This window comes from Etheostoma cragini, chromosome 8, assembly GCF_013103735.1.
Source record: "Etheostoma cragini isolate CJK2018 chromosome 8, CSU_Ecrag_1.0, whole genome shotgun sequence".
NCBI lineage: Eukaryota > Metazoa > Chordata > Actinopteri > Perciformes > Percidae > Etheostoma > Etheostoma cragini.
Window position 1 is genome coordinate 18,745,110 of NC_048414.1, and position 24,352 is coordinate 18,769,461.

At 41.8% G+C, this 24,352-nt stretch overlaps 1 protein-coding gene across 13 annotated transcripts in view; it reads right to left on the reverse strand.

Annotated features, from left to right (window-relative positions):
* Window positions 1-24,352, reverse strand: part of fgd4a (FYVE, RhoGEF and PH domain containing 4a) — a 56,268-nt gene that overhangs the window by 2,464 nt on the left and 29,452 nt on the right. For 7 of the 13 annotated variants that reach the window (XM_034879061.1, XM_034879074.1, XM_034879065.1 and 4 more), the window contains 16 exons: window positions 23,791-23,874; window positions 13,773-13,925; window positions 12,592-12,805; window positions 9,845-10,265; window positions 6,704-6,793; window positions 6,410-6,555; window positions 5,406-5,562; window positions 5,061-5,199; window positions 4,916-4,974; window positions 4,677-4,823; window positions 4,148-4,320; window positions 2,588-2,618; window positions 2,404-2,484; window positions 2,183-2,308; window positions 369-506; window positions 88-228 (listed from right to left, as the gene is read on the reverse strand). In XM_034879061.1, the coding sequence (XP_034734952.1) occupies window positions 88-228; window positions 369-506; window positions 2,183-2,308; window positions 2,404-2,484; window positions 2,588-2,618; window positions 4,148-4,320; window positions 4,677-4,823; window positions 4,916-4,974; window positions 5,061-5,199; window positions 5,406-5,562; window positions 6,410-6,555; window positions 6,704-6,793; window positions 9,845-10,265; window positions 12,592-12,805; window positions 13,773-13,925; window positions 23,791-23,874 (2,300 nt within the window). Of the gene's footprint in view, window positions 1-87; window positions 229-368; window positions 507-2,182; window positions 2,309-2,403; window positions 2,485-2,587; window positions 2,619-4,147; window positions 4,321-4,676; window positions 4,824-4,915; window positions 4,975-5,060; window positions 5,200-5,405; window positions 5,563-6,409; window positions 6,556-6,703; window positions 6,794-9,844; window positions 10,266-10,787; window positions 10,958-12,086; window positions 12,249-12,591; window positions 12,806-13,772; window positions 13,926-19,900; window positions 20,041-21,086; window positions 21,108-23,790; window positions 23,875-24,352 lie in introns of those variants that run through there. The other 6 variants (XM_034879062.1, XM_034879066.1, XM_034879069.1 and 3 more) reach the window with 6 other exon arrangements.

A 24,352-nucleotide genomic window follows, 5' to 3' on the forward strand; every position in this document is an offset into this window, starting at 1 on the left:
AGGGATGAAGAGAACGGTCTCTGCATGAATTGATTTTAACGGTTAAACGGTTATAACAGTTTTGCTTCGGGTTCTTGGCGTTATTACCTGCGGAGCTCCGTAGAGATAAAGCACCAGACACTCCTTCTCGGGGATGACGCACCACACCTTCTGCCAAGGTTTGTTCTTCTCACAGTACTGCAGGAAGCCACACATGATGCTGCTGCCCGTGAACTGAGCTGCCTCGATCTGCATGAGGAAGAAGCTCGCGAATTAGCACAAGATCAGTAAAGCAACGCTTGTTCAAGTATGTGACGTCTGTCTATCTCTGTCAATTATCTCCTTATTTAGAAGATCCCAGCATATATGTATTAATATATCCTATTCACCTCCAGGATGCCCTTCTTCTTGCCCTCGACTATGCTTTCTCCAGTCAGGATGGAGAAGCAGTCTCTACACACTTTGTTCATCTTGTTGCCATCGTATTCGAGCGGCACCTTATTGTCCGAACATTTCCAGCACACCACCTGTCAGAAAGAAGAGAAGAGAAAAATCTTACATCTTAGTTAATACCTTAATATACCACACTCTTACCAAAACTGTCTCGCTAAATTGAGTTCTAAGGATCATTTTATTAGCTATGACTACTCAGAAGCGATCTTAAGCCACTGGGCACTATTGTATTTATTATATTATCTGATTTAATTATTAAGGCATATTTTGCCTTTGATTGGTAGCAGAGGGAGATGAAAGAAAACGGCAGTGTTTTAGAGCTCTAGAAATCTAAAATTTTGACAATGTGACTATAACATGGGAGACATTTGATCTCCTTGACGGAAAGCTCACACATGAATCGTCTATCATTATTAAAAAGCCTCAACACCCAAACAGGTGATTTCAGTTATTTTGGCTGATTAGACCACTGCTCAGGTTGAAGTGGGCCGGAGTTTAAATGGGAATATATTAGGTCACAAATCTTGTCTAAACAATAAGAATGGTAAAGCTGTCATTTGCACCGCCCTGACTAGTGCAACAAAAGGCTCGTTTGAGATGAGCCAGGTCTCGGCAGAATCAATCACCGGCGATCGCCGTCCAACACATGGCGGTTAGATTTATCCGACTTGATCCTGACTTGAGACGCAGGCAGCTCAGTTGCTTTTCAGGGTATGCTGGGAAACGCCTGCCTCTCTAGTAGGTTTTGGTTTTAAAAGTCCCTTTATTGGACCATTTTCAAATCACAGAATAACCAACAGACATTGACAAAAAAAAAAAACTAAACAAAACAAACGCCATGCCTCTCTAGTAGGTGATTAGTTCAGAATTGTCTGATTGCCATTTGTCTGATTTAAAGGCTTATTCTGGACAGAACACATGTTGTGTGAGTTACGTTCAGAAGTCAGTAAATCCATTCAGATTATGGATCATCTACAATGTGTTGTTAATTATAATCAGCCGCTTTGTCATCATAAAAACAACTGGAGACAAGCTGATATATGGGTCTGATAACATTTTATTAAATAGGAATCGGACCTAACAGGATGTGTGTTTCTGTGGCTTCCTGTTCCGCGTGAAGGCTGCTAGAAACAGCTGTAATCTGTCGACATGACAACAGATGTTTGTCACCACCCCGGCTGCTGCCGCCTGCACTCGTCCACTTCACAGGCGAGGCGCAGTATATCTCGAACGAGCCTAAGGCTAACGGGTCTAACCACACCCACACCGTCCAGGGAAGAGGTCTAATCCGCCAGATTAACTCAAACCCACACACTCACTGTGTGGGCGTTCAGTGCCTCTAACCCTGTGTATTTGACTGACATCACCTCATCTCTTAATGTTTCAAAATAACAATTTTCTGGGTGCCTGGTTAGCACACCTGGTATAGCGGGGGCCCATATTTAGAGGTTTACTCCTCAACGCAGCGGCCGCCGGTTCGACTCCAACCTGCGGCCCTTTGCCGCCTGCATGTCATTCCCCCCCCCCCCCCCCCCCCCCCCCCCCCCTCCCCTTTCAAGTCAAAAGTGTCCTAGACAAATAAAGGCCTAAAATACCCACACAAACAAATCCCAATTTTCTAAACTACTGTGACAATTGTGAGCTTTGAATGTGTTTGTTCCCTGTTGCTAAACCACCCTGATGAATGCTCTCTCTCATCCACCTACTGTACACACACTATGCACGACATGGCAGCGTCAAGCTGACTCACATAGCCGCAGGCTCTGCAGTGGTGTCTCCGCCGTGTCAGAGCGTTAAAAGGCTCTTTACACTTCATACACAGCGTCACTTGATTGTCGCGGATCCAGCAAGGGGCGCGCTTCCCCAGCTCTGCATTCTACATTGAAATAAAAATAAAAAAAGAGACACTCAGTGTGATGGTTCACCACAGTGACAGTTTAACCGTGCGCACAGCTTTGATGTGACACTCACCGACACTTCCTCCACATCTTTCAGCGCATTCTTGAATGACTCGTTTTTCTGCTGGAAGATCTCAATGGTCTCGTGGAAAGCCTGAAGCACAAAAAAAACATCAAACTCATGTGTGACTCATTGATTTCAACACACATATGATCAATAAAGAAAATACTAATGTTTGTGATTGTACTGTTTGTACCTTAATCCAGCCTGCCTTGTCCTGCTCTGAGCTGAGGAGGAAAAATAAAGCCATGAAATGGACTAAAACATAAATATGTATCTCTTGCCATAACTTTATTTGATACTGTACTGTTCATGAGTATAGGAACTCCCGCTTAAGTTGAAAAAAGTTGTTAAAAAAAACCTTTGAGGACACTAATTTTCTTTGTGAATGATAAATGTATTGTAAATAAATGAATGTTCTTTCTTAAAATACAGGGGGGCATGAGTATAGACAACCCTATGTTAAATTCCCATAGAGGCAGGCAGACCTTTATTTTATTATTAAAGGCCAGTTATTTTATGGATCCAGGATACTGTGCCTCCTCATAAAGTTCCCTTGGCCTTTGGAATTAAAATAAGCCAATATCATCATATACCCTTCAACATACCTGGATAGGCATGGGGAACTTTCCATAAAATCATCTGTCAATGCAAATCAAACCGGCTATTAGGCTAACTGAAATAACACCGTGCCAATCTCTATGCAAGGTGAAGGGTATCTGATGATGGGGGGTTATTTTAATTCAATCCAAGGGAACTTTATCAGGATGCATAGTATCCTGGATCCATGAAATAACTGGCCTTTAAAAATGAAAATCTGCCTGCATCTATAGGAATTTAACATAGGGGTGTCTATAATCATGCCCCCCTGTATTTTAAGAAAGCACATTTCTTTATTTACAATACATTATTCATTTATTTTCGTTCTTAAATGTTGGATTTTTCCTAATTTTTAAATTAAGGCAGGATCAATATCCAAAAGATGATTTTTTATTCCTCTTTTTAGTCAATTTAAGCAGGAGTTCCTATACCCATGAGCAGCACTGTAGTCTTCCTGTTCCTCCAACACCAAGTCGTACCAACATAGCAGTTAGCTGTGGTCAAACAGTACTTAGAGATTTACAGGATCTAAATATGGAGTTTGGGTGTGCTCATTCAGGTGGTCTTTCATATATATGTGAAATTATACTGTGTAGGGTACAAATTAAATACAACTATATACTTTACAGTGGGAAGGGCTAGGTTGTTTTTGCTCATTTTACAGGGTTTACAAAACGGACATTTTTTAAATGACCTCTTCTTGTATTATGTATGAAAAGTCTCGCTTTGCCAAACATTCCTCCACAGCGCTGCGGAGGAGAGTCTGGCTTGTCCACACAGCATTGCAGGATGGTAGAAAAATGTGCTCTCGTTTAACGGCATTTCTTAAAACCAATCACAATCGTCTTGGGCTGTGCTAAGCACCGAGCGGATCCCCGGTTTCTCTGCAAAATCTGCAAGGAACATGTTTTGGTGGAACATGTGTGCGTTCAAAAGTTGTTTTAGTCGTGCAACAGAAAACTCAGATTGGACAGATAGTCTAGCTAGCTGTCTGGAGTTACCCTGCAAAAATCTGAGGAGCAGTTAAAAATATAAAGTATACATTACATTAACCATAGTCCTCAAAAATCCAACACAAAGAAAGCTGAAGGTAATGGACATCCGACCGGAAAAAAGGAAGTGGAACGTCGTGGATATAGACTAGCATAAAATGTACCTGGCCTGTAGCTCCAGCATCCTCTCCTTCCCCGAGACCTGGAAGGTGTGAGGGTAGTCCACGTTGGACGTTTCCAGGACCTTCATGCCGTCGATGCCGATCCGCGTCCTCACCGTGTACTTCGTCCCTCCCAGACTGAACTTGGGCACGCAGTACAACAGCATGTTGTTGAACTGGCAGAAAAAAAGAAACAAAAGTTTGTACTGAGTATCAGCGCTATTCTAGTGTACTTCCTGGCATTGTTTTCTTCCGAAGGGTGCAGTCCTGAACTCTGCAGGTAACCTGAATTACACACCTGGGACACATTCAGCCTGAAGCTAATAAGAAACAGCCCAAACTTAATCACATCATCTGGCATTCTCAGTAATTGAGAGATGCGTTTATGTGCCCCTGATGTACTCTCACACAGAGGTGTTCCTGGCTTGAAATGATTCTCGTGTTTCAATTGACTTGTGCAGACGGAGTCTCGCCTCAGCATGTTTCCCACGCTAGATAAGAAGATGTTTTTGTGCCTGACAGTTTCTCTCACCAGGAAGAGATATCGCTCCATGGCCGAGGTGTTCCTGGCCGCCAGCTTCAAGATGTGGCCCTCTTTGATGAACTCGTTAGAGGGGTTAACGATGTCCTCCTCCTCACCCAGCATTTCGTATATCTCCATCAGCTTCTTCAGATTCTCCTGAATGAGGGAGGGGTGAGTTGGATGTCAGTGTGTCGAAGAGACTCTGTCTTATGAGTATACAGAAAATGCTTTAAAACGTTTGCACTTACAGATTTTCGTATGGCGCTGTTGGAGTGAGTAGCCGCTGTGGCGATAATTTCTAATGATTCTGGAAGAAATACAAAGACGGGTTGCCTAAAGGATGTGGAATAAAAAAGACTCCTTGGAGTGGGAATTTGAGGTATTTGGACTTACTCTCTGAATCTCGTCGGTCAGGGTCGCCCTGAGGCAGCTTCTTCAGATAGTCTTTAAGCAGCATCTCATAGCGAGGGACTCGCTGCACGGGCTCCAACATGTGATGCTGAAGCGTCAGGCATCCACAGGCCTCTTGACTCTGTCCAGGAATAAGCACGAAAATTACAACTTTTTGCAATTTGTCCACGTGAAATGTGCTTATCCAACCCCAAACCTATTAGGTAATGACAAATTCAACACAAGAGTTGTGCTTCTCACATTGGAACAACTCTTTAGCATGAACAAGTGTTCTCTCAGTAATGGAATACTCTTTCTAAAATAATAAAAAACTTTGGTTCACAGTACCTGTATGTCCTGAATGATGGCCTTGAATTGAGGCGAGCGATCAGTCCAATGTTTGAGCAGCTCCATGGCGTTCTCGAAATTCTTCACGTACTCTGCGTACATCTTGAGAAAAGGTGTGAGTTTCTGCAGGATGTCTCCAATGCGAGGTGTGGACTCCCTGCGGGGAGGGAGGGAAGGAGGTCAATGTATCAGTGGGTGGAAGTATTCAGATCCTTTACTTAAGTAAAAGTACTAATACCACACTGTCAAAAAAACTCAAGTTACAAGTAAAAAGGCCTGCATTGAAAATGCTACGTAGTAAATGCAAAAGAACCCTCACAATTACCAAACTGAAAATGATCAAAACAGTCCTGTATTTATTTATAGTAAAACTGTGATTGTATGCACTACATGCTGTCAGATTAATATAGTGGAGTAAAAAGTACAATATGAGATGTAGCGGAGTAGAAGTAGAAAGCGGCATGAAAAGAAAAGACTCAAGTAAAGTATACATTTTATTTCATATTATTTCATATATTTTTTTCATATTGTATCCTATTATTTCATGTATATTCCTTATGTGTGCTGTGTGTCTGATATTTTGCTGCTGTAACACTGTAATGTACCATTTTTATTGTGATCAATGAAAAATCTATCTACTATCTATGTATCTATCTATCTATCTATCTATCTATCTATCTATCTATCTATCTATCCATCCATCCATCCACCACCCAGTACCGGAAATATGTATTTAAGTACAGTTGCTAAACTTGAGTAATGTACTTAGTCACATTCAACCAGTGCAATTTGTTAACCCAAATTAGGTAGTTAGTGTTTATTGTATAACTTATCTTTAGCATTCTCTTATTTGTACATTAGTTTAACCTACAACAACATCTTAATCACTCTGTGTTTGAGTGTTGGTTTCAGTAAAAATAGAGAATTTGTGAAGGCAGCTAAGGTTCACATGGACACTGAACCTATTTGCATTAATTGTCATTTCATTCCAGGCTGAAGCTCACCATTCTCCCATGCGTTTCTCCAGATCTGGAAGCAGAAACTGGCTGTGGAAGGTGTGGATGGAGACGATGTTGGAGAAGATGTTCTTCACTACGTCCACAGGAAACGTTCCTTTATTTGCCTCCTCCATTAGCTTGGCGCAGAACACCTGAAAAGAGGTGCATGCAACATAGAATCGGTAAGTGACTAACTAATTGAGAAGTGAAAAAGGGTTTTCATACTGTGTAATTTAAAACCCTTTACTATGTCAAAAAACAAAAACAGAAGTGAAACGGAGTATTCAGTGAGTTCCTCACCTGGTCGAGCAGGTTAAGTCTCGCTACGTAGGCCTTCTCTGTTTGCAAGAGCTCGTTGGCGATCTTAAACAGCTTCTGTTCATTTGTTTCCTAAAAACAGAGGGTTCATCAATGGGAATCTTTACATGTGTGGTGGTCTGATCATTGATAAATGTGTGTGAAAGAGATTTTTTTTCTTTCTGTTGAGCTAGAATGTCTGTACTCTGCATAATGACCGTTTCAGTTCATAATGATGAGTAATTGGTCGGTATTCATTCCCACATTATTGTCACTTGAAAGATCCTGTTTGGTTCAGGTCGCTGATCTCATTTAAGACTGGATTCACACCCCACATTGCTCTTTTTAAACAGTAGTCAGAGAGTGAATAGCAGAGGAAACACATGTTGCATTTTCTGCATTTTAATAAGAAAATGTTCACTGCAAATTGTGCATTTTTGTTCTGATTTAGCTTCAATGCATCGCGACTCTTGAGCTCTTTGAGAGCAGCCCTGTGTCAAATCCTCTTTCATTGTTGCTGCATACAGCAGCATGTAGCACTGGTGTGTGTGTGTGCGTGTGTCCTTAACACACTGGGATGCGGTGTAGCAGGAGCTCTCAGAACAGGAAATGCAAATATGGAAGTGGAGAAATGACCCCAAATCAAACAAAGACAATTAAATACATCACACACGCATAATGATATGATAATGATACGTGTGTTTTTGTTGCATGTCAGGACAGTTTACCAGCACAATGACTGCGGCAGCAGATTATTTCACACTATATATATCCACAAGAAAGCAGTATCCTCCTCTCAAATTATGAGATATTTTCACAAGATCACACCAGTTGTTTCCAATCATTTTGACTCGTGACCCCTAGTCTGGTGCAACGATGGTACCAGGATATTCATTACAGTAGTCTCGCTTTGCCAGACCTACCTCCACAGCACTGCTGGGGAGGGTCTGGCTAGTCCACACAGCATTCCGGAATGGGAGAAAAACGCTCTGGTTTATTCACATTTCTTTAAACCAATCAGAATCGTCATGGATGGTTCTAACCACAGGACAGAGCCACGGTGCCGCTGCAAAAGAGCCTTGGAAAGGAACATGTTTTGATGGAACATGTGTATGTTCAAAAGCTGTTTTAGTCGTGCAACAGAAAACTCAGATTGGACAGATAATCTAGCTAGCTGTCTGGATTCCCCTACAGAGATCTGAGGCACAGTTAACCATGGCTCTCAGAAATCAGCCGGAGTTTAAAATTTCAACACAAAGACAGACGAAGGAAACAGACATCTGGCGAGTAAACTTGAGTATATGTTGAGTGAAATCTGGCGGAATTTCCATTGGCAACGGAGCAATCCTGGAAGAAGAACATCGTGGATGTAGACTAATCAGTCAGTGACAATGCCGCTCAGCGACTCAGTGACAGTGAGGGACAGAATTCCAACGTACAAGAGCTGGTCCCTTTGGTAGAGGCATCCCAAGTCCCAAAGAAATCCCAAATAAGTACCGGTAATTCAAATTTGTAGAGACAAACATTTTCCTTCTTTCTTCTCCCATTAATCATCTCACGGCCCCTCATGTACAGTATATCTTGTGACCCATTGATAGGTCGGCCTTGATTGGTTTAAAGAGATACAAACAAGCCAGAGCGTTTTTTCCCCTTATGCCACAATAGATAAGAGGTGTAGCCAGACCATGCTCCAGCACTGACAGTGCTATGGAGATACAGTAGGTCTGACAATGTGAAACTAGGAACCACTGGACTATAACTGCAAAAAAGTAGTCTGATCGAGCTTGACCAGCTGCAGCAAGTAAATGCTACAGTATGCGCATTAGTGTCAACAATCAGAGAATGTTACATATACACTCATGTATCACGCACAGGGGCCATTTGTCTGCAGAACTTCACCCATTTTACACAACACTGTTAGGACTTAGGGAATACTGCATTTTGTAAAAAAAAGAAAAAGTTGTTAACACTTTTTTGTGCGATGTCACTTGACATTGTTGGGACTAAAGACTACAAGTTTGAAAATAAAAAATGGAGTCACAAGGAATAGGTTTGCCAGACCTTTATAGCCCACCACTCATCTGTACATGAGGCTAATGGCTGGCTGCTACATTAGCTGCTTCTAGCACACACCTGAATCTCTGACCAAACTGTCGGCGATCAAGAAGAATTGTGGGTAATGTAGGTGCCAAGTTTTGACAAAGAAGAACAATGCTTGAAATAAAAAAAAAACATATCATCACTGGTTCTGCTGTCCATCGGGAGACTACATTTTTGCCGCTAATACGTCAGTGCTTTTTCTCAAGTACAATTTTTAATGCAGGACTTTAACATGTGGTGTAGTGTTTTACATGGTTTCATTGGTAGCAAAAGGATCTGAGCCCTTGTTTCCACCACTACAAAAGGCCAAAAACCTGGCTGAAGTATCTAAGAACACAAAGAGAAGTGATACTGTTTGTTGTTTTAACTCCATAAAATTCCAAACAGAAAAAAAAAAAAGATCTAATTAGAAATCCAATAACTGGAACAAATTCAGAATTAATTAAGTGTGACTGGCTCAATAACATGCAATGGCTCAAGCCCAAAACAAACAAAGAAGACTTCATCACCATAGTTAAGTTTCAAGTTGTCAAAGCTTCCTCTCAAGTCAACAACAGAAAACAAATGTTTCCACTGAACATTTCACCATGGAGTGATTGATGGCACTGCTCATGGATCTTCCTCTTCCTCCCATAACATAGAGAAGTTTGTTTTCAGCACAGAGGAGGCAGAGATTAATCTGAACCTAAGATATTTATAATCTGTAGACAACAGCGGGCTCCCACGGGGGGAGGTCGCTGAGGCACGAACTCAGCTGCTCAAGCATCTGTTTGGCCTTCGCAGAAAATAACCCACGCGCGCACACACGCACGCACGCACACACACATACACCCTTGTAACTCTACACTTGTTACACGATGTTAGGGTAACCCAGAGTTAAATTAATTCAGAAAATATAATTGTGCTGAAAGCCCAGGTCATAAATACATTTGTGTGTATAAGAGACTGCTGATACAGCAACAAGACAGCTCCGTCCGGCTGTAAATATGTAACACAAGGAAAGCAAATACACAGATCACATGGAACAAAGTAGCAAAAACGTACCTTATGGTCTGGGCTTCCTTCTTCGTTTCTGTGCTCGCTTTCTATTTTAGTCCCACTGTCATCGTTCTCAGTGTAGCTTTCTGTACCAGTCCTGTCTGTGTGTGGAGGTGATGAATGATCATCACTCTGTTCTGTGCTCCCAGACCCCATATCTCCATTTAGCAACCCGGCAGTCTCTACCCTCACACTTTCATTGTTACTCTCCGGGCTATCCTCCTTTTTCTTGTCCTGTTCCATCTGAGCTAGCACCCCATTAGCCGCCGGTTTGTGGGCATCCTGCGGCGAGGTCGGTAAGGACGAGTGGTCCTCTGGAGTCCTGTTGGTCTCCGTCTGCTTTTGGTAGGAGCGGTGAGCCGGGCTGCTGTTGGACGACTTGCTGATCTGTTTGAGCGGAGAGCCGTCTCTTTTGTGCTCTGTGCTGCTGGAGGAACAGAGGAAAGGGAAAAAGGAGGAAGTCCGTCAAAAGGACAAAAAGAGTTTAACAAATAAAGGAGAGGAAAAGGAAGATGAAGAAAAATTACAGGAGTGTGTTCAGTAGCTGCTCAAGCCTGCTCGTTGATGAGGGAGTATGGGACTCGTCGGCAAGCACAGATCTTTTGCACTTGAGTGTGAGAGTTAAAAATAAAACTGTGTGAGATGTACAAACTTCCTTCTGCCTGAGTACGAGGCTGCTGAGAGCTGGTGTACTGCAGAGGAAGTGTGTGTGCCGAGCAAAGACGGAGTAATGAGGAGGACAGGAGGAGGGGGGGAGGTACAACACTACTCCCCAGAGGTAGATGCTGTCCTACTTCCAAGTAGAACCCACATTACATATTGTACTGTAACATCTCTTTGATTGGTAGCTTGGATGTGAATGAAACGGGAAAAAGAGACCGTTGAAATACAGCACATGAATGGAAGATAGATTAACGCAAAACACACACACATGCATGTACAATGTTACCATTCAGCGGCTCTACATCCTGTACTGGCAGTCCGTCCAGCTGTTTCCCTGTAAATTACCCTCCAGATCTCAGCAAGCAGCAACCTACAGCAGCTACTGTATCTTAGCTCCGTTTTGCTGTTCTCACTTCTCTTTAAAAACTGGTCACAAGTCCCACAAATCTCACGGTTTGAAGACTTCTAGCAACTACAACAGAGCATCACGTTTCTAGCAGGAAATAAACAAAAACTATAGTAGTGATCTAACCTTTTTTTGGTGCACAAAAAAACAAAACATCAGCCGGTTATTGATGAGCCTCGCCGGCTATACTCACTGTGCTGAATGTCACTGTCCAGTAGAAACAGGAAGTGTGTATAAATAGAGGAACAACAACAGGCTGGTGAAACACTCCACGGATGAATCACTTCTGGGCTGTCAGGCCACCCTAGTGTCTTTGAAGTTACGTTAAACCACATCATCCGCACCTACTCAGAGGTAGACTCAGTAATACCACGATTGGCGGATATTCTCTAAATACAGTTCTGGAAAAACACAACCTTTTTAGTGTGTAGGTGCACACAAGCAAGCATTTAGTCTTTGCATAGCACAGTAAGAGCTCCAGTACATGACAAGAGTTTTAAAACAGGCTGAACGAGACAAGAATTAAGAACAGCTTCACTTACCATGTGTCTGTCCCCTAAGGTGCATTTAAGGCAGCCAAGTGCCATGTGAACCAGATTAGTATATTAGCAGGCTAATTCTGTTCTCAGAAGCTGAGGGCCTTTCTATTCTTTCTCTTTTAAGGCCACAAGAGGGCTAATAACAACAGCCCAGCAGAGTCTACGTGAAAAAACACACACACACACACACACGATTGCTCTGATTAACCTTACTTCAACACTTGAAAAGCCTTGGATTCTGCTAAGATTCGGTAATTCTGTTTTCAGGGATCCAGGCCAGAGATGAGTTGGAATATGAGGCGACAGATTCGGAGTGAAATTTGAGTGGGCATGCTACTGCTGCAATCTGAATATTTTTGGGCTCTACTGTACGAACAGTTGGTGACAAGGGCACCATTGTTGTGCCTCTCGCTGCTTCCAATGGGCCTCTCACTAGCATGACTTGTGATAAAACAAGATGTGATGTATACAAAAGGGGGAAAAATGCTGGTAAGCCTTGTTGATACTTATTCCCGCATTAGATCGAGTAAATTCATGTTAAAGCACAGCCAACAGAATACTAAAATCCCCATGTAGCCACGAGGCAAGGCGATCAAACAAAGTGCAGGCATTCAATTTGAGATAGTCTGAGAGATCCTACCTGGTTCTCCTGGGCTTCATTTCACAACACTAAGTCCTGTTCCACAGCTGACTGAGGAGCTGAATTTCCCCTCGCCTGTACAAATCTCCTTTCATCCCCTTTGCTAACGCTTCTGCTGTGAACCACGGGCTAATCTGGGCTTGTTCGGTCTAAGGCTCTTGCTTGTGCTACTATCAATGAGTCAGGATGAAGACTTTAGTCGAGGGTCTCTTTGCTTTTCATTCATTAAATAACACAGGAAACGTTAGGAAAGTTTTCCGACACTGTGATAACATGATTTGTTTTTGTCACAAAAGCTATCAAGTGACGTAAATGAAGTTATTCAACCAGAACCAATCTGTCCTGGTATTAAAAGAGAAAAAAATATATTGAAGAGCCACCTTCACTGAACAATATTACAGATTGGATTATGTACCTTTCACATACCTAACTATTTTTTTTTTTACAGGATGTACTTTCATTATAGTTAAACCACAAACACCACCAGAGAGTAAAGAGCTCCAACCTGTTCTCCTCAAAGCGGTTGATGAGGTCTAAGACTTTGGATGGTTTCTCCCGGTTCACGACCCCTCTTCCTCTTCCTCCTGTTCCTCCTCCTCCTCCTCTCCCCACCCCTCCTCCCTCCTCCATGCCCGGTCTGAGTAGAGGTTTGTGGATGTGGCCCAACGGGGACGAGAGCTCCGTTACCGGGCTCTGGAGATGTGGTGGTTTTGGAGGCACTGCAGGGAAGACAGGAAAAGTTAGAACATTAGAGACTATTTTGGATGCTGGTACATATAGATTCTTGTTTGTTTTTCTCATGAGGGAATGTGTCACTGCAATTTCAATTGTGACCTGAAGGGGGCAGTATAAGCTACCCCAACTGACACCACACACAGTGAACTAAGCTGCATTACTGTAAATTCCCCTACATGTAACAAACAAGTGCAACCAGCTCTACAATAGCGGAACTAAGCAGTTTTACTTGTGTCCATGAATGTCTTTAGGAATCAGATCTCTTGCATGATTTAAAGCAGCAAATAAGGGAGCTCTGTCTCTGTCTTATCTCTTGGGAATGATTTACTCATCTCAAATAAAAGAGGAACAAGGTTCGGGGTCAACTTACATAACTCTATTCCTGTTTTCACTGTTTCCCTGCAGCGGCAAAAGCATGTGTATACATACATAGGGCTGCACGATATGAGGAAAATATCTTTGAAATTGTTGAATATCTTCAGAAGATATTTTACTTATACTGATATTTAAGTGTTCTCAGATCTTTCAGTCACTTTCAGTACTCTGCTAAAATACAACAAAATGCTTGTTGAATTTAAAACAAATGAAAGGAAATTTCCAACAATTTTATTGAAGAAACTGAACGTTGAATGAAATATAAAAGGCACCACAACATTTTTTTTTTAAGGTAGAGGTTTTCTACTGAAATTTTCTTTTAACAAACACTAAGAAATCTCTGAGTGTCTTCAGCAATAAAAAAAAAAAAATATTGTGCATCCCTATTATATCCTGGAAGTCCTGAGGCACAGATATACCAACGGACAAAGTTGAAGCTGTTTGAAGGTCACAGGAGACGAAACAATCGTTGTGTTCGTGTCATTATTTTCTCACTCATTTCATACAGAAATCATAGACTGAAACAAATGTGTCCTCTGACCCTCCCACTCGGCACTCTGCAGTGTTGTTGTGTACCTTGTGGTTTAGACGGCAGCGCAGGCCTGAAGCTAGAGTTTTTTCCATTGACCCCTCTCCTGCTCTTGTCAGTTGTCCCACTCCACACCCGACTGAGACACGCCTGCACGCTGGGTGGGTTGCTGTTGTCACTCTCTGGGCTACTGCCTAGAGCTGAAGAACACAAAAAGAGAGCAATAGAGAGAGAGAGAGAGAGAGAGAGCAGGTCCATTACCACAACATCTCACCTTTTACTGTTAAAAGGAAATTAGAATGATGAGGCAGATTATGACAGACTTGTCAAAAATATCAAATATTATGTAATGCTTCATGGGAAAGTCAACAACATTTTCACTTTCTCTTTAGTGTGGACAGTGTTGAGGTGGCGCAGAAAATAAATGTCTCTAAAATACTTTGGCAGATCCATTGTTACGAACTCCAAATGACAACACTGCTACACCTATATACCACAACAGTGCATTGTTAGATGGACAGGCACCAATACTGGTAAATAGTCTTCTCAGGGTGAAGTATTTTTTCTTTATTTCAAAAAAAGTTGATCTTGCTGGCAGTTCAGGATTTTGCCAATTTGTGACAGTTTGCCATTCACACCGAGTTATTAAGAACTTCCCAATTGATGCAATAGTGCAACCACATGGAAAAGCAGATAGCACAATAAGTGGGATTTTGGTTGTAAAGGAAGTGTTGTAAACACTTGGAGTTCAAGTGGGTAAATGTGCTAAATTGACGCAGACACTGTGGTTTTACAAAAACAAACAGCAGTGGGTCCTGTACACAGAGATTATTCCTCCGATTTCTCGTCCCTTTAATCACAGGGTATTCATACACAGAACCGTATATATAGATTTAAATATATCTATATATATATATGTATATATAAATGCATATGTGTTATGATAAACAGCTGCAGACTAAGACTCTATTTAAGAGTGTCAGACAGTTCAATTGATAAGCCGTCTAATGATCCAGTTGATGATCAGCTCCGGTGAGGCTTTAACCGAAGCAGCTGGCTACAAATGGTACAGAATCAGTGTTTAGACAGAGCCGACAGACTGATTTAATGGAGCGACAGACACACACTGGCAGTGTTTACAGTAGCCTAAATACACCACTCTCTGACCTCACAGCACACGCATGCATGCACGCACGCGCACACACACACACACACACACACACACACACACACCCACACGCACATACATGTGAAACGCTTGTACTTAGACAAATGTCCATATATGGTACCAAAGGAGCTCTCATTACTTTACAATGTATTAGTTTCCATTTAAGGTGGTCACTTAAATAAGTGTCTGTGATTTAACAAGTGGCACTGATGTACAGGTTGGATGCAGAAATCAATGTAGCTTTGGGCTTGGTTAACTTATACACATAAACAATGTGGGTAGAGTGAAGCTTCAAGGATACAGACTTTCACTTTTGCAAAAAACAAAACTTCTGACTACTTTGTATCTGTTCTGTATTCAAGGTCTACTGCACAAGTCTGGTCCTCCTCTGTTTGGCCCTCAGTGATGCTGATATGGAGGAAGACATTTTCCATCCCTGTAATGTAAATCATTGATAAAGAGGTCTTAATTCCTTAAAAGACTCCGTTTCATGTCCAAAAATAGATCAAACTAAAAGCATCTGCACTTTTTTGAAGAAGAAATGAAAATAACTCTTTTTCAGAACATTATCTTCCAACCTTTTCAACAAATACATCAAGATTATATAATCTGAAAGGATTAATTGACTAGTCGATTGATAGAAAATGATTTCCAGAGCTAGCAGATCTGTGGGGTTGCCAGCAGGGCAAATAGAAATGCCAAACATGACCAGACGCTCACTTGCTTTCCTTTGTCTTATATCATATTACATTGATAGGTTGTAGGTGTTGGGAGAACTACTCAAAGATGTCATCTTAGGCTTCATGAAAGTGTAATATTTAAATTGTATAGGCCAAATGGTTAGCCGTTAATGGTGAAAAATAAACATTAGCTTGATCTTTTATGAAAAAAACTCTTTGTTACACCCCTATATGAAAAACTGATTGAACAACAGATGTACTATATATGTACTGTTCCCTTTCAGATGCATTTTGTTTACTGACATTTTGCCATTATGTGCCAAAAATGGTGCTTGGGGCCCACTTATTTATTTATTTTCCCTACAGTGATCTTTATTTTAGCAATCCTGAAACAGAAAAATAAATCCGCCACAGAATCACATATTCACAGTTTCTATTTTTACAGCCTGACCGTAATTAAAGACAACAGTTCGAGCAAACTGTCTGACTGGAAACAGTCCCACGCTGTGTTTGGGAGAGCAGACTTTCCAAACATGGTCCCAAAATTACCAATCAATTATGAAGGCGGCCTCAGGAATTTCTCTTGATTATGTGCCTGGCTTCCCCTCATGGCCACATTAAGAGATCGTAAGAAAATATCCGCACCATATTATATACATATGGCTAAAGACGAAGCCTCTGCCTGCAGATTGTGCTCCACATATAGCATTTCTCATTGAAGATTGCAGGGGGTCCACTCTTCACCGCCTGGCTCTGTCTCCTGGGGTTATTATTAACTGTGTTACACACCAATCCTTCAGCTGGAGGTTTTTTACTTGAAAGGCTTTTACTTTTATGTAAGTATTGAGTTATTGTGTTTTTTTAAAAAAAGGTCCATATAGGGATGTGCATTGCATACAATCTTAGGCTGAAATGTTGTGGTGTGTGGCATAGCTCTTTGCTACATTCTTGTCAAGTTGTGCCTGAAGCATTACTGCAAACAAACGCAGCCAGTTCTCTTTAAAAACAATAAAAACAGGAACAACTCTAGTTCCCTTTCTCAGAAGCTGAGCTGTTGGCAAGAACTGCTGCTCCTGGTAACACACTTATTCTAGCATCTTCTCATTAAAGCTGGCGTGGCACAAGTGACAGACCGCCATGCACAGTAAATTAGTAACAGCCAGCCATCACCCTGCAGAAACACTTTGATTCTAATCCCTTATCTGTGTGAAGGGGAAGGAGCCCTGTTGTTTGAGACTTGTTTAAGTGGATGATAGAAACAAAAGAGCAGCTTCTGCTGGACAAGGACTCAGCTAGGTGAGTTATATAATGCCCAAGAGGTACTATATGGGATTTAACACATCATGTCTTTATATCCTAATTGATGGTATGACAACTGCTCTCTGTCTCTACATAGGTAATCTGCTTTGCATAGAAACCGAAACACCGTTGGAGTGTTGCTGCAGACTAGGAAGTGAAGAGTTGACAAGTCAAACTGAGACTCAACCTTTGCCTCTGTCCTTGTTAAAGCATTGTGAGACTTGCTGCTATGGCAACTAGCCACTTTCTAAAGATGCAACATTTATTTTACTACTGAGAGGATCTCAATAAATAGTATCTTAATAAATCCAGAACTGCACAGCGAGTGCGGGACAAGAGAAACGCTCTCGTAAAGGTCAGGTGTCCACAGCAGTGCAGATGAGAAAGAACGACTTGTGTAAAACGCCGCTTTGCAAAGCCCACAGCGTCTTTTGATTGCACAAACATCCTTTACACTACCTAAAAGCATGAACAGCATTTTTCCTTACTGTGTGAGTCTATCGGTAAGACAGAGCTCTCCAAAAACATCAGAGCGGATCTGAATCCTTTTTAAAAGAGAATATACTTCTCTATCACATTATTAAAGGACCCCCCCCCCGCTCCAAACAGCCCTCCAGCTGCCACATCACAGCATTTGAGGAATAGGATTACTGTTAGTCAGCAAAGGAGGCTGAAGGAATGTAACACTCCAACACAAATATCTTTCTATGCAACTAAAAAACAAACAGTGTCCAGAAATAGTGAATCATCCCAAAATAGTTTGGCTCCAATAATGGCAAGGTCCGTTGGTAAAACACTTAAGTCAAAAGCCAAATAACTATTGGATGGCTTGCCATGACATTTTGCACAACTGTCAACAATCATGGTCTATGGAAAATTGTACGGCAATCTGTTTGAGATATTTCAGTCTAGAACAAAGTGGTGGTGACCATGGGACCGATGCCAGCAGCAAAGCCTGACATACTTGTTGTCCTTTCAGAACAGAAAATATACCCCCTTCCCAGACACATTGTCAGCTGACAGTAGACCTGCCTGACCTGTCTTTAAAGAAGAATTACGGACAATTTTTATGTTAATCTTGATTGCTAAAAATATGCAAGCACTGCGGGAGGCGAGGAAGGCGGGGATGAAGTCTGCCTGCCCGCCTAAGGAATCTACCACACATATTGACATGGCCAAGCCTCCTAATCACCAAGATCTGATCAATCACACACAAAATGGATGAGCTACAAAAGTGTAACTGCTGCGTTATGATTTTCACAAAAACCTGGCTGAACACACTTGTAGCTAGCTAGCAGCAAACAGCTAATAACAATACTGAAGGCTAGCTGTTGCCTCGCGCTGTCTCCTGGGAATTCAGTTGTAGCAGAAAAAGGTAGCTAAACAGTGTTCAGATCGTGTGTGTGAAGTGAAGAGCGGAGTTGTTCACGGAGTTGTTCACAAGGGAAGATGTTGGGAGTCACGTCACTAGGAGAAATTAGCAGATATACAACACACGGAAGAACCTTTTAAGTTTGATTGTCATCCTTATTTATTCAAACCGAGAATACAGACCACAAACTCGCCTCACAAGAGTTGGAAAGAACCATACAGAGAGGTGCATCAGGCAGAGGAAGCAGCTGCTCCAAACGCAAGCTCCAGCTGGCAGTAACGTTATTACTGTGCAAGCCACATGCATATTTAGCCCGTTTTCATGTAGTTACATAGTTACTGATATGGTCATAACCACTACAGTGCTCAATTACCCATTTTTGAGGTGGACATGAACTACAATTTGTCGCCGCAATGGCATGGAGCACATCCACTACACCCCCCTGGCGCTCGGGGAATTGTCGTCGGCCGAGGGAGGCGAGGAAGGCGGGGACGAAGGCTGGCTGCCCGGCTAAGGAATCTACCACCTAGACACTGCCAAGCCTCCTACTCACCAACACCAGATCGATCACACACAAAATGGATGAGCTAAAAATACACCCGGAACTGCTGCGTTATGATTGTCACAAAAGCCGGACTGAACACACTTATCAATAGCAGCTAACAACTAGCAGCTAACAGCTAGCTAGCTCTAGCAGCTAACCAGGCAAGCAAGCTACCTACCGACAAGAACAAGACAGGGTAGGTGAATTAAATGAATGTCTGACTTAAAAACGCATCTTGATGTTACGTAAGATCCCTGTTCATGTTGTACTGACATATTAATTGCATTGTGTGTCTGTTAAGAGGCACAAAGGCATTCTAAAACTTGCCCCGTTATCTGCCGTTTTTGCTTAGTGGAAGCTTGTACACGTAGCTGCAGTTGCTCAGTGTTGCCTGCACCGATTCAGGTCGGGTTTTTTCAATTGAAAGTACTCGCATATTTATAGCGATCGAGATTAACATAACAATTCTCCTTTAACGTGTCCCTCCACCCAAAACCCGTGTCGATTTACTTAAGTATGTAAACTAGAGGAATAACCTGTTTCTGTGGTGCAGTGTGTCCCCACCCTGTGACCCCCCAGGCACCAAGACTCATATCAAAAGGAATGTCTGAGAGGACTTTTTACATATTCTGATTCTTCCTAATAAACGGGTTGGCATATTAAAGATGCTCTTGGTGGCTTCTACACAGCTACAGCAACATCAGAAAACATGCGAGAAGATGCATGAAGGAAACAGCCAAATCCAGAATATTTTATCAAAAATCCTTCACATACGCAACGTCTTCAGTTCGCCAAAAATCAGCTGGCAACCATTCCTTTATGATTGAAGTAGTGATATGTCTGTGCCTGTTTACATATGTAAGTTGGCTCTGCCAGTGTTCAGAGTGTAAACATGGCCACACCGTACATCTGCAGATAATAAAGAACAGGTGAACATTAGAGCATGCAAGCTTGTTCTAGCCATTAGTAAAGTTTAATTTTTATCTAAGATCAAAGATCTAACAAGAAATTAAATAAGCCAACAATCCGGCAAGACAATCCAAGAGGAATTATATAGGGAAAGTAAAAATTAAATATTCTCTTAAATTAATAATCCCAACGGGTGAACTCACCTCAAATTTGATACAGACAGGAAAACAACTGTAGAGTGTTTCCTCAGTGACGGACCACCCTGTGTGTGTGTGTGTGTGTGTGTGTATGAAAGAGTGTGAGAGTCCCAGAAGAGGTCTTAAAGTTTAGGTTCCATGCAATCTTCCCAGGCAGCGCAGCCGCTGAGTGACTCAGCTCAGGGGAGAAGACTGGCAGATAAGCACATGACTCCTCCTTCACTCTCGCTTACACACCCCCTATTTAAGTGGCTTTTGCAAAAAAATAGCACAGAGCCACACAGAATTACACACACACATTTTTCCTAAAGGTTTATTCTAGCTTGATTTTAGGAAAAGAGCTAACGTGAATTCATAATTACTTTAACTAGATCAAAGCACTCACAGAAGTTCTATCAATGCTATAGACTATTATGTCCAGATTTACTAAGGCTTTTGCGCCTATTCTTCATTTATCAAACATAAACACACACACACACACACACACACACACACACACACACACACACACACACACACACACACACATACTGTACCCTGATGTTCTAAACACACTCCTCTGAAAGGACAAGATCTTCACATTTACACTTTAAGAACTACCAACAAAATAAAGAGTCCAGCTAGATGAAACTTGGATTCATGGCTAATTTACTAAAGCGGTACATGTACAGCTCTTTCAGGAACAAAACATCACTAAGGTGCGCTCCAGCTTCCTCACACTTGATTGTTTTGTTTTAATCTGATCATGAAAGCAGCAGACACATAAAGCCTCTTGGTGTGGAACAGGGCCACTGGTGGAGGCCGGCTTGTTAAACTACACTACACTTCTCGTTCTGTCCGATTAGTCTGATCAATGATTAACAAGCACCGCAATAAAGCAGCCTGGAGCGCCACACACTATAGTTTTCTCATCTTCCTGCTAAAATCTAAATGAAGCCTCTAGTCTATTTTATTAAACCGCCATGCCATTAAATTCTCCTCCTAAGGCACATTTCATGTGCAAATATTGAATCAAGACATAAAAACAAGGCAACCAGTCGACAAACTGAGCGAGCCTACACAAAAAAGGGAAAAGTGTATCTGGTAAAATTCAATAACAACATATGAGTTCAAATCTAGATAGACATGAATGAAACTGAAACAAAGATCCCACAAATAGGCTTCAAATTAGTGCGAACGAGATGTACAGTACCTTTCGTAGAAGACAGTACAAGGAACTGTGACTTTAGATTCTCCATGTTGTGTATTGTATCCTGTGAGCAAAGCTGCTCCCGGGTGTCTGTGACAGTCAAGTTCAGAGCTGCTTGCTCGATTGAGTAATTGCTGTAAAGCACAGTGTTATAAATCAACTTTGACCCATCTAATGCCAACACAGGAAGCCATATTTGAAGTCACACTAACAGCTATGATGTGACACAAATAGTTCTTGTCATCTTGTCATATGTAGATATGTGAACTGTGTGTGTGTGGGCTTATATTGCATGTATATTCACACACATGGTCAAACACCTGCATACTCACTGATGTGTTTAATGTGTCATCAGAGCAGGAAGAGAAGGAATCACAGGAATTCCAGGAACCAGTTTGTCCAGTAGGTAATCCCTTAACTAAATTCTTTTTACGTTACCTGTTCATGCACATTTCAGACGAATGAAACCAACATGAACGTTTTAAGCACTCAAGATTAATTTACTTGAAGTGAAAAGATAATGAATGATTATGCAATGGTGACCAAAACTGCACTCTCATGCTCACATCTCCGTGGTGCAACCATGAGTCAGCGCCAATAAATACTTGACGCAGCCAACCTGCATCCTTATTGTTGGCAGGGTCTCACTGGACAGAATTGACTGGTGTCTTTAAAGTCTCTCAAACACTTACTCTCACTGACTTTTTAGGAAATGTGCCTGTAAATGTTTACAGGCACATGGCTTCAATTTACATATCTCTGGCCAGTAATCCGATAATTAGGTTTATGCCCTTATTTTTTGTGACATTTGATGCTGAATCCTGAGGTGTTACATCTCACTGGAATTGTACCTTGTACAATTTCATGTGACAAATGAAATGAATTGATTGATTGATGTTTTTTGTCACGAATTTGGACTGATGGATTAAAACAAGTCTAGGTTCTCTACTGAAAGATGGTTACATTTCAACATAAAGCAGCTGTTTAGCTTGAAAATTTGCCTTTTTAAGACTTATCTTTTTGAATGAATTCATATATTCAGTCTTTTTACCTTTTCCCCTCCTCCACATGCACAAATTCACGCATGGCAGGAAAAGCCGGGTTTCTCCAAAAGTGTTAGACTGGTCCATCCACCTCAATCAAGGAGACCTGGTTTCTTATTTACATTAAGTTTAAGAAATAGAGCTACTGCCATTAGGGTAGAAAAAAAGGCTACTGTACACACACCTGACATTTAAATTATTATTTGTGGAAAAACGCGCACACACACACACACACACACACACACACACATACACACACACACACACACACACACATACACACACACACACACACACAAACACACACACACACACTCTTAACCATTTCTGACGGCCTACATCCCTCAATTAGATTAAAATGTGTAGTTATAGGACATGTCTGACCCTACCCTGTTACACAAAGCGTTCACTTTGTGTCTATCATGTTGGCACAGACGTTGTGTGTGTGTGCCTGTATGTGTGTGTGTGTGTGTGTGTGTGTGTGTCTGTGTGTGTGTGTGGCTCACAGTCTGCGTGAGTGAAAGATAACTATTGCCACTAGGCATAGGAGATTAGCTGTTTCTGTTCAACTACCCAGACTTTCTTCAGATTAACCCTGGCTCATCCTCTAATCCGAGGGCCATAGTGAGATTAGAACCCCAGTCGGTCAAAACTGCTGGGGTGGGGTGGGGAGGTGAAATAAATAGGGGAAAAGGAAGTGGAAAGACTGGGAAACGGAGAGACAGCTGGCCACAGTGGTAATATTTAGCAGGGATGAGCTATAGGCAGAAGGTGAGAAAAAGCTTGAACAGTGCTTAGGAAGAATAGGATGAAACAGACAAAGGAAGGAAGGAAGATTGAGGGCATGATGACAGTAGACAAGCCCAGAGAGGAGACAGATGGATGATAAGCCAGATGGAAGAGGGCTGAAATGATAGGGGGATTTACAGGAGAGAATTAGACGGTACACAAAAAGAGGAGAGAAAATGAGAAAAAGTGAAAAAGAGGAAGACACTGAGGACTGGAGGTACGCATCCATCACACAGATACAGCCTGTGAGCCACACACACAGACGCACACACACACACACACACACACACACACACACACACACACACACACACACACACACACACACAGACACGCACAATAGAAATAGAGCAGAGTCCAGCAGCTTTCTTCACACCCCTGCATAGCTGTGTGCTGCAGTGCTGAGGGTTCATACTGGCCTTCACAGCATCATCTTTCTTCACATCATTGCAGCCAATATGTGTGAAAGAAGATTTGGCAGATTTAGAAAGCACTGAAAGGCATGAAAAAACTAAAAACTAATACTAGAAACTATTGACTTCAAATGCAAATAGTGGCGACTGACAAGTAACAAGCTTAGCATCTTAATTTGGCTTGTGGCAGCGCTACCTCGCACATCACGAGATGAGGAGAGAAGAGAAGAGGTAAAAAAGAAAAAAGGACTGCGTCATCAACACCAGCTCAGATACAGACAGGACACCACAGGAAATGCACAACACCCACACATGAGACTTGAATAGCTAGACAACTATTAAGTGGAACCCACAGATGCTTTTTGCAACATAATCATCAAAGAAAAGCTGCATTAAAAAAAAAAAAATATTGAAAAGCAGGCAGGTGGCTGTAAGGTGAGTGAAAGTGAGTGAAAGTTGTACCTGTGGACTGTTCAATTTTCACCGCCACGCAGGTCTCCTTATCAGCATTCTTGGACTGGAAGCAGTCAGCTTTGCCTTTGTTCTCTGCAACAACAAAACACACGATTCACTATACAAAAAGAAGAACAAGTAGATATTGTAATACTCGACCCCCATCTGAGACAAGAGCGTCAATCTGTTTTAGGCAACCCCATGTTTTAATTCGGATCACCGAAGAATGGAGAAATAAGAACCATAACATTTCCTAATTTTAAACCTGAGACAATATGCTGGACACGAGTAAAGTTGGACATATTTAAATCTGAGTTTTAAAACTCTCTTCTTGTAGCTGAGTTCATCAAGATCAGGAGTAGACTTATGTTTGTTTTGAGAATAAAAATAAATACGCTGCCCCTTGGAGAAAGGAACCCTAATTAGTCTGTCTGTGATATGTAGGGCATAGTCTGTAGGGAGAGCTAACACCCTTTCAACATAGCCGTTTAATATGCACATAAAAGATTAAAGACAAAATAGCAACAGTCATTAAAAACAATGATGTGCTCACAGAAGCCCCCCCCCCCCA